We start from the raw sequence: 16,570 nt of genomic DNA on the forward strand, positions 1-16,570 counted from the left end.
GCTACACCAATAAAGTGAGTTAGTCTCTGTAGCATGTGTTCTATCAGCAGCTGAATTGGAAAAGAGAAATCGCTTATACAAAGACAACTTTGTCATTAGGAAGCTACTGTTGTATGACAGTGAACATACATCTGTATTTTTGTTCATGCACAGCACTGAGGGCAATGCTTCATGTTATAACACAGCATACGGACGGGGTTTAATTCTTTCCCTCACTGCCTTGGGAAAACATAACAGCGGGGGTTTAAGTATATACAGTGCATCCTTTCATGACTGACAAGCCATGCTATCATATTCAAAGAGAGATGTAAGCATCTAGATGATCAGAAACTTCTGTATATCAAAGTGAATTTCATCTCAAATGGGTCAAATGAAGCAGTCAGATATTACAGGCTACAGGCTGATAGTTTGTGCTCTAATTCCCATCAAACAGGTTGTTGTTGTTCCTCTTTCATCACAGAATATGTGCACATTTTACTTTTGCTTGACTTACTTTTGTCCACACCCTTTTCAATCCCAGCCTGGTTACAAACGCGTACAGAAGCTGACAGAAAATGTTGATTTACCTTTCCAACATGATTGAAATACATTTTAATGAATGACTTTTTCCAAGGTAAAGAGAAGAAGAGGTGCAGCCAATGAGGTTGCCTGCTGCTATCAAAAGCAAATACTGTCTTTCTTTTACTTGTTATCCACCTAAATCCATTCTTGGGTTCCATGATTTAAATAAGTATTTCACCGCTGGAACAATAGTCTACTCATTGATTATGTACTTGAAAGACTTAAGTCCGTCTGAAATTGGTGTTATATGATCAGAGAAAACAGAGGAGAAGGGCTGTGGTATTCCCCTTTGTTCAAAAGGTGGAAAACCAACAACAACCACAATGTGTCAAGCTGGGCCACCATCACTTGGTTTTCCTGTGTCTGGTTTCAAGTAGACAATAAATTGCAGCCTGGTTACACATATTCTCATATTTCAGCCATACAGTTCACTAGAAATATGTTTCTGAAAACTTTTGAGGCGAGAAATAGAAAATGCAGTAACAGAGTCCTGATTCATATTTGATCAGCCCTGCCAAGTTTTGACAGTTTGATCTTAGTTTCTGAGCTGCCATCTCTGTCAATCCAACTGTAAGTCTGTGGAGGTGGGCATACAAAAATGTGGAAGTGCAATCTGCAGTTTGATCAACAGCCCCAGAGCCCAGAGCTCCATGTGCAGGCACAATGAAGAGAAGCTTAATATTGTTAATGTCCATATACTATCCTACTGCTGGTTGAAAATCACAGTTTCCCTTAAAGGATGTACTTCAAACATTCAATCACTCACATCCACTTACACTGCATTCATTTCCTTAGAGTCAAACACAAGTCTGTTTTCGAGCTCGGCCACATACATGGCAACTATTTTCTAAAATTACAGCGCATAAACAAGTTTCCTGGCTTCAATTCATATTCCTATTAGATACAAATTGGACAAAGATTTCCATCTCCCAGCATGCCCGTATCCCTAGCGATCTTGAGAAACACAGCCACGGATTTTATTTACACCTTCACCATCTAGTTATCAAGTAGTCTTTGCTACATCTCCACTGTGATGTGAATGCCTTGCATCGAGTAACTGGCTGTCACCCTGCCGCAGCGAGCAATATGACTTTGCATGTTTGCCTGATCAGAGATGCAGCTCATCTCCATAGAAATGAGCATGTGTGCGCAGGGTTTCATTCCCTATGGGGGGAGACAACACATTAACACCCTGGCTGGGATTTGGGTGACTGCCAAAACCACCTCCACTCAGGAGTAAGCACATTGCTGCTGATGATGATGTTCCAACACACTTGTCCCTTGCCATAAACAGTTCTGGTTAACAATGGCTCAGTAACTGACCACTGCTGAGTAACATGCTAACAATGTGTTGTGTGACACACTGTGCTACTCAAAGGGGATTCATTTCATAATGTTCTGCAGATTTGGCATGTAAGGTGTGATGTCTAGTAAAGCAAAAATATGTTAATTTGTTATCTGGATATATTGAGTGAAAGGAAATTTAATTATTAATACATACATATTTGGACTGTTTGTAAAATCCATCATGTAGTCTAGATTAGTGACAGGCTAATCTGAGGAAAGAATGTAATTTACAAACTGGTTTGAACAGACTTCCTTCTAAAATGCCCTTCAGAGGTTGGCTGAGGAAGAGGGATGCCAAATTGGATCAAGCATCAAAGGAATACCCTCTCAATGAGAGACTAATAGCCCTTTTCCAGACACATGTGCTGGTTTGGCTTGACTCAGTTTGACTCGGCGCTTTACCACAGCAGTGATGCGTATCTCCATGACAACAGGGCTACGCGCTTGAAGGTGCGTCTCTAACAAAAGATGCAATTGTCTTCCGTTGATAGCACTGTGTAATGGTTGATGATAACCAGCTACTTATCATCATGGAGTTTTAGGCTGTTGTTATGATTTTGCCTGGCGCCTACCAGTTGTTGCAGAGAATCAGAGAATCCAATGGCTCCAACGGCCAACCTTCTCAGACTCTGCATGATGAATCGGAGCAGACAACGTCCGTGCGGTTACAAAAGCTTCCGACATAGTCAAATACACCGAACAGTTTTGCTCCTGAACTCATCCGAGTCTCCCCAAACACTTCAGACATCCCATGGTTGGTGTGTTCCTGCCTTAAGGTCATGAACAACCTTCAGCTCAGTCTAGTGGGTGTGCATGTGCTGTATGTGGCTGTGACAAAACTATGTTTGAAATTGAAGCAGAAAAGAAGAAAAGGGTACTTGGAGGAATTTTCAAGCATTCTGCTGGCTCAGTCAATTTCATTGTCATCACTCTCTACAGGATTTTACACACATCATATTGCAGCACAGAAACACATTTGTATTAAAAAAAAAAAAAAAGTCCTGAAAGATAGGTTACAGAGCACCACGCAACCAGGAGTGAGCTGTTCCCTGGTTAAAATTACCCCACTGAGCTGGGGGTTTGTGGCACAGAATGCACCCAGACACAAATGCAGGCAGCAGCCAAATAATATACCAACAGCATCTCTCTGGGGTAACACTGTGAGCGAGTGAGAGGGATGAGGATAGCAAGAGAAGAGTAGGGCCGAGGGGAGAACAGAGAGAAAATAGATCCATGGCCTTTGCACAGTCGTTTGACCTATCTGTAGCATTTCCTCAAGGCACTGGCTGTTGGTTATCAATGAAACCACAATGAGTCTCTACCTAACAGAATGGCAACATGAAGCCGAAGTTGCTGGGCTGCATGATCTGACGATATATATGATGATGATGATAGAAAAAACGTCTGCTATTTCATAATGTGTTCTATCATTTATTTAGTTGTGGGTCACATATTAATACTCTTTACGGCAATATTTTCCACTAATTGGATGACCGTTTGTGATCTTCTGCGTGACTGCTGACAGCTAATTTGGCAGGATGGCAACACAAAAAAGAGATTGAATATGACGCAGAAGTGAGTATTTCTCAAGAGGAGAATGGCTCCTACCAACTGAGACAAAATGAGGGGCTCTTACCTTAAAGAGCAGCCACTTCTGTCGCACTGATGTGGTTTGTTTCTGACAAGTCTGACACAGACCAGAAAATATTGCACAGCCATTTTGGCAACAGTAAACAGTGGACATAGAATATACCAGAATGTACAATTGTGCTAATTTGCCAAGAAGAAGGCCCAAAAAGTTTCTCTATAAACACTGATGATAAGAAAAAGTGATATGAAACTTAAATAATAAGATTAATCAAGGGCATTGAGAAGACCTCATAAAAACTAGAAACACAAGTATACAACTGCACCTAGTCATCCAAGGGACCAATAAAGCTGAAAAAACATTTGCTGACATAGCAGTAAACAGACAATGTTAAAAATGCGGTCCTTCCATTCGTCCTTGGTTGAGGACAAGAAAATGCATTTCAGCACATTCTCCCTGAATCAATCCACAGTTCAGGTAAATCACCTTTAAACAAATAAAACTGAACAAAATCATAATTTCAATTTTCCCTCAAATCCTGAGAAGATTATCGGGAAGTAGATCAGATGGAACTGCTCTTGGCTGAAATTGGATGGCTTAGAAGAGAATAAACTTTACTGAGGAAGTGAAACTTCAGCATACTGTAGCCCCCCTCTGATGCATGTGGTTCAAACTGGAAAAGGCTCACTAAAGGATTCATGAAGGTGAACACAGCTATTCCTGATAAATGACTCAATTATCTCACCATACAGAGCATGTAGCATATTGAGGACTATCTGAGGTACATTACCAGCATTAATGTGATACTTAATTGGTCCATGTAGGTAAATTATCTTTCACTGACCCAATCTACAAACAGGTCTGAGGGCTCCCAGCAGCCTGTAGTACAGATTCATGCTCAAGGACATTTTTAGAAAGATATCAGTGGTGAGAGTATCAGAGGTGGAATAAAAATACACAAGTTTCAGATCAATGATAGTTCTTATAGAATAGCTTGGCATGATGTCTGACAAACCGAGAAACAGGTGGAAATGTCAGTAGAATTCTTCCGGTCCCTAAAAACTAGTGAAAGTTGTTTGTTTGTTTGTTTTTACGGCAAAACAACTGCAACATGCCCTAACCTAAATCAAAGTTTAAATCCATTATAAATAATTTCTCATTTTTGTGCAATACATGCATGTATGCCACGAGTCAGTGCAGTAAAGAGCAAAAAGGCAAGGTCCCATTAGGTAATGTTTTGAGAGCAACAAAGAAAACAGTTGTGGGGGAAAAAAAACTGGAGCATGACATTTGCAAAATTGTACCAGAGGTGCTATCGATCCGAGATTGATCAAAGTGCGCAATTGACTAAACAGCAGCAGAGGGATGCTTACAGTGAAGGCCAACCATAACTGAAAGCAACTTAGGCCACACACAAGACTCAATGCTTGCCTTTCATCTATTATGCATGTCCAGATATACTGATTGTCCCTTGACAGCAAAGCTGCACACTAAAGGAGTTTTATTTTTTTCAGTGAAGCAGTTGGTGAAAATAAACGGTTGGCTCTGGTGTGGTTCAATTGATTTTCATTCAACACTATAAAACAAAAGTTAATTAATTTAGGGCAGCTTTGATTCCATTTTCAATACATTCACAATGCAATAACATGCTCTGCAATGCCCAATGAACACTGTTTTTGGTTGCTACTATGACAACAAAAAACCAACATAAATTGCCAGCTTGGCTTTCAATATGGGGCAACATGAATCTTAGATTGTCTCTGAAGAAGGAAAGACAACCTTCAAAGAGAAGGAGATGGAAAGTCTTCCCTGAAGCCATCACAAACGAAAACCTTTATTGGCGATTAATATAAAATAGACTCTTCTACTCCTAGGTTTAAGTCCAAACTAAATACATGGATGTAATGTGAAAGATGCTGGTTTGATGATGATGTGTTTTTAACTGTTGAGATCTCTGGGTAAATCAGCACATCAGCATTTTGCCGCAGAACTGACTACCAGGGTCTGACCAGAGGGAAGAGGCAGAACAGAGCAGACTTATCTAAACAAAACATGAGAAAACATCATGAAATAAATATCATTCGATAAATAATTCAGAATAATGTAATAATAAAGAAGCGCAGTCCAAACTACCTCCAGAAGGCAGATTCATACAATTAGGACCTGGACTACAGAGGCTGTTTTTTAATATAGATGACAGGCAGCGCTGGACAGGATGATCTAAGCAGCCAAACCTAATGAGCTGTGAAAGTTCAGATGGAGCCAATAACCACCGTGACCATGATATTAGTTATACATATAAAGAAGCTTGAAGAGGAAGTGCGGTTTGTTTTGTTGGGGTGGAAAAAAGCTTGCTATCCAATATTTTTCAACTAATTTAGGCAGTTTGCCAATAAAGATAAATGCACATATTTACCCACCTAACTGGAGAAATCCAGTCTTTCCTGTTGTTAAAACAGTCTTTCGCTTTAATTTATCATTATATTAATGACACCATTGACATTTTGATTTGTTCCCTATAAATCTCACTTTCACAAATTTCATCTGCCAATCGAGAATCCACTTTCCTGGGAAAATGAAGGCTGTGTTGGAACAGACAAGGTATATCCATATATCCATGTAAAATCAACATATCATCATGCCTAATGTTAATGGTACAGCCCACTGACAGGTGCAGGCATACAATACTTTTAAAAATAAGAAGCCTGCTTAGTTAACGATTCGCATCATGTGCCTTTCATATCAGCAAACATTTTTATTTCTGTTCGATAAAAATACTTCATGTTGAAGCTGATATTATCAAGCAGCTCTACTAGTCTCTGCTGTCAGTCACAAACGTATTTTCCAGGGAGACTTTCAACATCTACCAAAGAGAACTTGTTACGTCCACAATGTGACCCTTCAGACTTCAACATCGAAGACGTTTCCAAAAAAAAAAACGCTGAGGTCAAATCTAGTCAACCGACAATGTTTAAACAGTTTGTTGCAAAATAATGCTGTTGTCTTTTTTCGTTCATTTTCTGCTTCCGACAGGCGTGATCATAGCTCTACAATTTCAATCAAGCCTATTGTGATCACAAGATTGAGTAAATTAAATGCCTGAGAGAAAGATGGTGCAAATTTACTTTAAGCTACTCTCTGAGCCGTTAGCAATTAGGGAAAGCGAGCAATATGAGATTCAAAGCAGTGTCTGCAAGCAGAGAGCAAAAGTAACAGTTGTGCCAATAGCAACATGAAGAGAGCAGTTTACCCAGATGAGCAAAATCCCCTTAGTGTCAACACGCCTTGTGCCTGCATTGTACTCTGCTCTACTGAAGCAACTGTCAGCAGAGGAAGAGATATCCATTCCTCTGCATAACATACTGTTCTCATAGTTACTTTTCACATGCAAATATTCAATGTGAAACTGTCATTGTTGTTTATCATGATCATATTCGGAGAGCAGTATTTTTATTTCTAAATCTGGATGTCACCTCCCGAAGTTTTTAACACAGTTAGATGCAGAAATTCTAAATAATGTTTTAATCACATCAAAATCAGTAGATCTTTTACTCTGTAGCATTAAAAAAACAACAAAAAAAAAACAGTTAGTCCAAAATGCAGCCGCTATATTTGTTACTAAAACCAGATCATTAGAAAAACATAACACCAACTCCACTCATTGTTCATAAATGCTGCTCCTTATTAATTACAAAACTCTACAAAAGGACTAACTAACACCTTCTTAATTGGCAGACGTAACAGTATTACAAAGATGAACCTATTACCTTTATCTGGGGTTGATTTTTTATTTATAGCTTTCTGTGACTCAAAATAAACTCACTGACCCCAACTAAAAAGAGCCCACATACAAAAATTCACATTTCTCACAAAATGATTTACAGATAGCAGACAGAGAAGAAACAAAAGGAAGTGAGTGCCAATCTGAAACCCATTTGGAAAACAAGCCAAGAAGTCACCAATGTTCTTTAGGACCCTCTGTGTAAAAATCTTAGACAAAATAAATCTTAAAAACAACCTGCAACCCCAAAAGCATCTTCTACTCAGCCATTTCTCACTTTGTCTGGTGCAATTGGGTGTTTAGGATATCTAATTACTCCAATGCACAAACATTTTAAGGTCATGAGGGGCAATGATGTTTAATTCTTACTTTATTAAACTGCTAATGTTTACAGTAAAACACTGATGCTTACCCAAGCTTCTTAATCAGTCACTAAATGGAATATACATAGTCCCGTATCCAGTCCATTGCATCAGTGAGACAATAACGCACCCGTATAACTACAATGAAGCACTCATGACGATAAAAGCACCTTTTCTAGGTGCTGCAGATGGTTGAAAAGTGTATTTAGGAATGTATTTTGCTAGACCAGCTGTCTGAAGCTTTCTGCCAACAGATATCAATAAGCCAATGAATATAATATACCTCACCCACCTGGGGGTGGGAGGTTGCCCCTCAGCACCTCTCCGTTCTGCAGCTGTGTTTGAGGTTGGTGTTTCTGTGAGGAATCTCCTCCAGCTAAGCCCTACATGCCTGATGATGATGTATCAACTGTATTCAATAAAAACTGTCAATACTCAATACTCACAATGAATTTTCACATGAATGCATTGATTGTTAACCAAAGTCAAACTTTTTATCTTTTCACTTGCAAATAAATTTCAGGAAGTTGGGGAGAGTGTAACTCGCGGGCATTGTACCCTGAGAATATACATTCTTCAATGATCTGTAGGATTATTTTTACTTGCAGGGGACTGGAGCTTATCCTAGAATTCAGTTGGCCAAAGGACAAAGACTCTGGGCAGATCGCCAGTCTGTTGTTGGAGCTAACTCAGACAAACGGAGTCAGTCTCTCTCACACATACACCTGTAAGCAGTTTAGAGCACTCAGTCCAGCCAAATGTATGTCTTTGGTCTGTTGGCAGAATATCTATAAGTAAGCAATTGAAATTCCCCAAATGACTGATAGATTGGACAGCGACATTTGCTTTTAGTTTGATCTGACAGCTAGCGACTGCTCCCTCATGCCAGAGTGAAATATACTACTGAAATAGAACAGAGGACAGAGTGAGAATGAAAATTGACTCTCTGTGAATTGAGCAAGCCAGCTACCTGTGGGATAAATTACAGTTCTTATGTGTGTTCTTTGTAACCAGAGGTATCCTGTGCTACTACAACAATTTAGCTTCTTAAATCTGCAGACCAGAGGACCTCCTTAGTCTCTCTTCGACCCTGTTGACTGCTTACTGGATGGGAAATGTGCTTTACATAATGAACATACAGAGAAAAGAGGGGACCAGGAGGAGACTGGAGGGGAATAACTGGAGTCTCAGGAGGGTGGTTAGTTCAGATGGAGAATGAACTGAACACAAGAACAGACACTGAGACCGAGCCAGTCTCAGAATGAGACTCAACAATCAGCTCACTTTTTACTCTTCCAACTAGGTTGTAGTTGATAAGTCGTTCCCAAGTCATTTGATGCTTTGGTCAGTGATCTCCATTTGTCCAGGAAACTAAAATCATCCAGGACACATGAACCGGCACCATGTTTTTGGAACAAAAACCCTGATTCCTAGGTACTTCAAGTTGATTAATCTGAGTGGCAAAGTCCTGTTTGGAAGCGTATGATCAGTTAAGCTCCAGTGAACTCTGCTTAAAGTCTGGAGAGCAGTCACTTGGTTGGGGCACACCAACACTTCATCCAACAAAGGGCTAGCTTCCTGACTAATTTGGCTTTCCACACAACAATATCCTCACATAAAAAACATTTTTCACCTTGGAGATTTTCCTTTCTTTATTCAGTTCTGATTCAGGAAAATTACTCTCAAAAGCATCTCCTAATCAAAAACAGCAAGGATGAGTGATTACTAATCATAGTCCAATGTGCATCATTGCGCCTGTCATAAGGATAATTGTAGTAGCGCGTGTAATGCCATTAAGCTAATGAAAATAATTGATTTGGCAACTATTGGTGATCATATATTTAACGAAGCAGCACGGGCATATGAAAGACTGAGAATCTGTCATTTTCTCATTCAAAGTGTCTCAGCAGGCTGGTGTGCTTTCCATCTAAGCTGGCAATTCAAAGTCATATCAGAGAATTAACTATAAAATCACTGACGCAGACGGTAAGGGAACACTGCAGTAGCAAGAGTAATGCACCTCTGTGAGAGGAATTCATCCTGAAAAAGTAAAAAAATTCTATGTTTAGAAACTAGAACAGGATTTCGTTACCACTTTGTAGAGCGTTAGCCAGCAAGGTGAAGCATGTCATTAAAGAGAAAATCCATCAAATATCTTTTTAATACCCAACACTCCACTCCTGAGGCTTTAAAGAGGATGTTGGGGGTTTTGATATTGATGAAAAAAGTGGGTCTACTCTGGTCAGCTTGACTTCATATCTAAGTAACTCTGTATTATAGGACTGCAGTCGACTATTTTCTTGAGTAATCGATTAGTTGTTTTTGGCATTAAAATGACAGAAAATAGAAAGAAACTAGAGAACTTAATTTAAAAAGGCAGAACCAGATATTTCCCCTTTTTCTTTCAAAAAAATAGCTCAACCAGACTATACAACTAATTGTTTAAAACCAATGGATCAATCATTGCAGCCCTACTCTGTACATGAATTCCAACATCCATAATAAAGAAACTTATCACCCACTCCTGAAGCATTATCTTTGTCCCTGTTTGTTTACACTCTCTGCAGTATCCAAACACATAATTCTCATCAAATTCTGCACACTGTACCTGTTTGTAGCTTTTTTTTTTCAAGCAGTCCCTTGAGACTCCCTTGAGAAGCAAATGTGATTGCAAGCCACAAACACAAACAAGCTAACTGCAGGAGCTGCAAACAGAAACTGGATTTTGCCATATTGGATTATACACGAACAGCGGAACGCGAGTATATAAATGGATGGTGGATAAGTGGACTATGTTGCACAAGTGTGTGTTTTCCATACTTTTTTCTACTATGAAAGCATTGTAACCACCAATGTTCAAGTTAACAGCAGCTCTAGTTCTTGGTGTAGAACGAATCCTCCACTTATAACACCAACCTTTCAAGTCTACAGCGAGGGAGTGATTGATATTAAAAGAATATAATTTGGGAGGAGTGTCGCCTGAACAAGGTCTAAATAAGCTCGACAATCACTCTGACCTGACATGGCAGTGAAGGGTACCAGCAGTGTATTTCATGTTTTTTGTTATCAACCACGACCACATCAACCGCTTGTCGACAGCACATGAGAAATCTGTTCCTCCCAAATGACAGGATCAAGGTGAACTTCTTTTCACACATCTCTCCATTACCCATGTGATCATAGGTGACTTGCCATTGAGCAATGCAACTTTCTCTTTTGTCAGAGAACTGTTCACTGAATGATTAAGTGACAAAGAGCACGACAGAAACACCCACTCTCTTTTTCATGTCATGAAGAGGGTCAGCCGATCTGTTACAAAGAATGTGACTATCTGAGTAGGAGACACTTTGATTCCAACTTAATGATTAGAAGTATCTATGACAATCAGTATCATCTTGCTTGTACCAAAATTTGATAAGATGTATGATCAATATCTATGATCAGAGTTTGATGGAAGCCTGAGCTTAAGATGCGGCTGAAAACACGTCTTAGCCTTTCTTAACTTGGGCGTACATAAACTCCAGCAAATTAACTTTAAAAAAATATACAAAAATGGGAATTTATGGATTATCTTAATGGTATCAACCATGAGAAGCAGTTGATTAACTCTTATTGTTGTCGGCTGTGTATCCCCACCTTGAGGGCAATAATTTGATCCAATGATCTAATAAGGAAAGTAGCATTACTAAGTGGTCAGGTGCACCGTTTTTATTCTATTACTATTACACAAGGTCAAAGGGGTACATATTCAGAGAGAGAATGAGGATAAGAAAGAGATGAAGAGGTCATGAACACTGTCTTATTTCTATGCAAGTAGTGTTTTTTGCTGACTACTTTATGAGCCATTTCAAGCCAAAGAGGGCAATTATCACACTAAAATTCACATTATTCTGTTTTTCATACCATAATATTAAAATGAAATATGTTGGGCTCCAGAATAACTTTTCACAGTTTGATGGTGTGCCTAACTGCTTCATCTAGGCGCAACAGCACATCATTTAGACGCACCTAAAAATACATTTTAACACACTTTGTAAATGATTTAAAATCTAAAAAAGGTGAAAACGCATTCAAATAGCAGCATATGCAAAAACAAACTGCAAAGCGTGAACTAAATTAATAACTAAATTTCAGTTCCACCAGTACGACCAATGAAAGCGTTTAGTCGCACTTGACAGATTTACAGTCATATCTGAAACCAAAATAGTCACAGCCTGGAGCGCTGTATGTGTGTACATGTAAACAGGTTGACAGCCTCATCCATGTCAACCCCAGAGATAAACAGACAAACTGTCCACAGAGGTTCTGCTTCTGTTGTGTTAAGAAAGGCTCCAGATCTGCATATTCCATGACAGGAACACTGCAGTGAATTTATAAGTTAATGTCATTTTGATGAGGGAAAAAAAAAACACCAGAAGAGAGTCAAATACTTGCACAGAGTTGAGGGTTCTAAGGTAATGTTTTACACTCTCAGTTCTGATGGGTGCTGCCCATTTCATAAATCTGACGAAATGTCCCATCTAAACATCTAAGATTGGTTTCTATGCTTATGTTAAGGAGCACTTATATCAGAGCCATTTTTTTATCAAATTTCCCATCTAAGGAGTTCAAAAAGAACTTCAACTGAATAACTTTTTTTTTTTTTTTTTTTTAAATACCAGAATAAGATACTTTTTCATGATAGATGTTCAGGATCTCCTGCTCACAACTTTCCCGGGATGCTCCTTGGACGGAAAGAAGGATATTATTATTTCATTACTCCACAAATTGGACCCCATGAGAAACACTTAAGGATCCTTCAGGATCTTCAGACCGTCTCCACACTTCAAACAAAATCTGAATTTATGAGCATAACAATTTCTGTGGCCATGGCATCTTACAGACGGAGGGCTTGCTTGCATGATAGCTTTCACCACCGTCTTCTCTCCGGTATTATTCATGCACGTTTTGTGATGTCATTTAGATGAAGAGGCAGATATGATCACAATTAAGGTGTCATCTGGTGCCATGATGGCTGCATTATATGTGGTTCATTTGTATGCACATAATATGGATGAAGGTTGTATTTTTCTTTGCAAACAAATCAAATCAATTCACACTGGTGTGATGTCCTAAATAATACACCACAGCAAAGAAGTAATGGCCTCCGTTAATTAAAACTGTCATTCAAAAGTTTGGGGACCTGTACATCACTGAGAAAATGAATGAAGTGCGCTGCTGTATGATGCATGTCAGAGCAATTACTTGACAATATAAACATGCACAGAGGAGGCAGATGTGACATTAATTAAGCCCTGCATTCAGTAACAGCACAATGGAGAAATGACTAAAACAAGATCAGTCTCTGGTTCAAATAATTGTCTATTGTCTAGGCTATCAGTGTAGACCACAGCGTGTTATTCCTTGAACACATTTCCTGTGAAAATAGCACTCTCAAAGTGTGAGAGGCCAAGGTGTCAGAGACTCCAGCCATTGCAGTACTACTCTCATGTCTGAACATGCCAAGGGCTACAATTTGTCCTGCTCCACAAAGTGGATTTCAGTTGTGCCAGAACAGGTCGTAATTAATCTCTAGTGTGCTAACAAGGAGAGGCTAAACCACTGCATATAGGCTCTGCTGTAGTAATCCTGCAGATGGTCAAAGCAAAGGTGTAAGTTCCTTCTACGGCCCTATCATATCACATTACACTGTACCAATGGACGGAGCTGTCTTCATTTGCTAACCCTTGTCTCAAATGGTCAACCACCTTCTGCTGACACTCGTTGCGTCTCGCTTTGTTACATCTGTTATAATATCATACAGCAAATTATGAGAGCAGACACTTCACGTCTGGTGAGAAAGTGGAAGAAAAAGGCCAGAGAGAAAATAGTCCCCAGGTCAATATTGATCTGGGGAAGACCAGCATCAAACACCCACTAGTTTTCACACTTCCGTTAGGAGTGGCTCAGGGGTACACCAAGAATATTCATCCTTATTAACACAATGCTGAGGAGCCGCGGAGCCCAAATTATTGTCTAACACTGACTGGTTCTTGAGCCCTCTTCTTAGAGGTGTTAGCAGTTCTGAATTCCCTGAAAACAGTTTATTAAAGCATCAATGATTAGTCGATTGAGGGATTAGTAGATGGAAAGAAAATGAACTGCCAACTATTTTGATGATTGATTGTTTCAGTCATTTTCCAAGCAAAACTGTCAAACGTTTGCTTGTTTCAGCATCTTAAATTAGAGATGCACTATACACATATATACATACATATAAGTATATATGTACGTATGTTAATGTGTTTTCTTCTTTTGCCTTCTTGTTTAAACTAGTTTGGCTTGACTGTTAATTGATTATTCATCCTGTTATATCATCTTCCTGAGTGTCGTCCTTTTGTTCTGTCTGTCAGAGCACTTTGTGAGCTCTGTTTTTAAATGTGCTCTATAAATAAAGCTATTATCATTATTATCATTACAATCATAAAAGAAGAAGTGCAGCCATTGTGCACTTGACATCAAACTGCTGCACCTGGATAGAGCCACACGGTTTAGACTGAAGAGCCAAACAAGTTTTTTACAGGTTCAGAGGAAAACAACATGTTTGCAACTTGTAATACGTGTCCCACATTCCAGGGTGAGGATAGGTGTGATAAAGTCTGTTTTAACATAACCAATGTTATCAGAACTATGGGTTATTAATCATCCATCTTTGCTCACTGCATCTTTTTAGCATTTTTTTCACCCAGGTCCCTCCGGTGTGCATAAAGTGCAGGTTAGGAACTTCCTTTTTAAAAGACAAAAATGTGATTATCGTTTATGTCATCGGGATTTACCATGAGAAGAAGTTAATTATGGGTTATCCATAATGAGCTGAGCAAAGTCGTTTTCATTGATCCCGATCTTAAATGTAAGGATTTACTGCTTCTTTTTGCCACTTTTCATGGTTAATGTTGAGTATTTGCACTTTCTGTTGGTTGGACAAAAGAAGCAATCTGATCACTTCGCGCTCCACGAAATTGTGATCAGCATTTTTCACATTTTTTTTTAAGTTTAATTGATAAAACGATTAAGCACGAAAATAATCAGCAGATGAGCAGCAGCCCCATCAACAGCCATAGTCCCTGGCATGTTATGGGGACCCACACACACACACACACACAAACACACAGCAGCAGCAGCAGCAGCAGCTGATGCATGCTGCCTCTGTTCGCCTACATTACACTACATCAACACAAAATGCCTTAGGAAATTGCTTAAATTGTGCAGCAGCAAACAATGCAGTACTCACAATACACTTAAATCCCAGCAGGTGTGTATTTTACCTACACTGACATCATTCACATCAGCCTGCTCGGTTTACAAGTAACACAGAGAAGTTGCTGAACTTGAAAACTTGAGGGCTGGTTTTGGATCAGCATCCCTCATCCCACCTTGTCTCGGTCCATGTGTGACTTCTGGCTGTCCACTGGCTGTTTGCTCGCTCATATCCCGGGGCACTTGTTCACGTTAGTGCAGCCAATAATTTAATTATTATTTGCACTGTGTCGATATTAAAAATAACACTGTTTTGTTGCATGTCAGCACTGTTATTGGTGCAACTGAACAGCACTCTCGATTTGGGATTACAAGCAGTAACGTCCAGTCACAGAGTGAGAAGAGAGGAAAGGGAAGGGGAAAAACACGTTTACTCACCAAATTCAGCACCGTTTCCACAATATCACGGTTGCTAACCTCTCCGACCTGGATCAGTCCGATGAGAACAGCAAATTTCATTTTGATATTCCGGATAGGAACCGATGGATTGATAATCCCAGCCGGGAGGACCACTGAACCTGAGCCGGACATCATCATCGTCTCACCGGCGGCGGCAGCGGAGACTGCAGCCGCGTGTTGCCTGTGACCTGGAGGAGGCTGTCGGTCCGAGAGCGACACCGAACCCGGCATTGTCACCGGTCTCTCGCTTGTCATGTCCACCCAGACCGGGCGGCTCTTCGGGAGAGGCTAGTTACACGTCTTCCCCCTTGTGATGAATTGAATCACTGCTCCGAAGCATCAAGAAGAAATGAGAGAGGAGAAGAAGAAGAAGAAGAAGAAGAAGAAGACGCGCGAAGCCCCGAAAAACAAAAACAAAACACAAACAAGAACCCACTCTGTGTCAGTTAGATCCACTCTCAGGAGTTCCGGTGAGGGAGTCCGGTGTGTTGTCGGTGCCAGCCGGTTAACTGAGCTGACTGACCTGCACTGTGTACACAAAGATGTGTGTATGTGCCGCTCTCCTGGATGCGCGTCTCCGTGTCTGCGCTGCTGTCACCGCCATGTTGCCGCCCCCTGCCTGCGGTTCCGCTCACCACGCCTGCGCTGGCTGCGATGATGGAGCCGGAGAGCCGGAGACTGACCGCTAGCAAGGGGGGCCTCGCCGAGCCGCCCAGCGGGCAGGTGGGAGCAACGCAGTACGGAGCACTTCTTGGAGCTTAGCATGGCTAATTACAAAAAGATAAGCAGTAGTTTTATATCGCGACACACAACCATTTACTAAAGTTTGCCTTTTAGTTAGTTAAACCAATCCGGTTAGGTTAAGAATGATAATTTGGCTACCGCTCAAGATTTTAACTTTAGAATCCCAAAACAAAAATGGCAGCCGGAAGGTATGTACTTCCGTTTCCGGTCTGAAAGGCAATAGTAGATTTTGTTATGTAAATGTGAAATGTAAAGTCAGCTGAAATTAAACGGATACAAAAAGAAGTTTGGTTAAAATAATAATAATAATAATAATAATAATAATAATAATAATAATAATAATAATAATAATAAACAATACAGGTGTAGCCAACAACATTAACAATGGTGTCCATTGCCTAAATAGTTACACCTGCCCCAATATGATTTTAAAGGAAACCTTTTATCCAATCAGCAATTAAACTTTAAGGCAACTGGATCACCAAATCGTAC

General features: G+C 40.0%; 1 protein-coding gene across 6 annotated transcripts in view; it reads right to left on the reverse strand.

The window, feature by feature from the left end:
* The window catches only part of nbeab (neurobeachin b), a 221,184-nt gene extending 204,927 nt beyond the window's left edge, over positions 1-16,257 (reverse strand). For 4 of the 6 annotated variants that reach the window (XM_037079745.1, XM_037079726.1, XM_037079736.1 and 1 more), the window contains exon 1: positions 15,314-16,257. In XM_037079745.1, coding sequence (XP_036935640.1) covers positions 15,314-15,589 — 276 coding nt within the window. In that variant the 5' untranslated portion in view covers positions 15,590-16,257. The remainder of the gene's footprint in view (positions 1-15,313) is intronic. The other 2 variants (XM_037079753.1, XM_037079762.1) reach the window with 2 other exon arrangements.
* Between the last annotated feature and the right edge of the window lie 313 nt (positions 16,258-16,570).

The sequence above is a fragment of the Acanthopagrus latus genome, chromosome 2 (genome assembly GCF_904848185.1).
Source record: "Acanthopagrus latus isolate v.2019 chromosome 2, fAcaLat1.1, whole genome shotgun sequence".
Taxonomy (NCBI): domain Eukaryota; kingdom Metazoa; phylum Chordata; class Actinopteri; order Spariformes; family Sparidae; genus Acanthopagrus; species Acanthopagrus latus.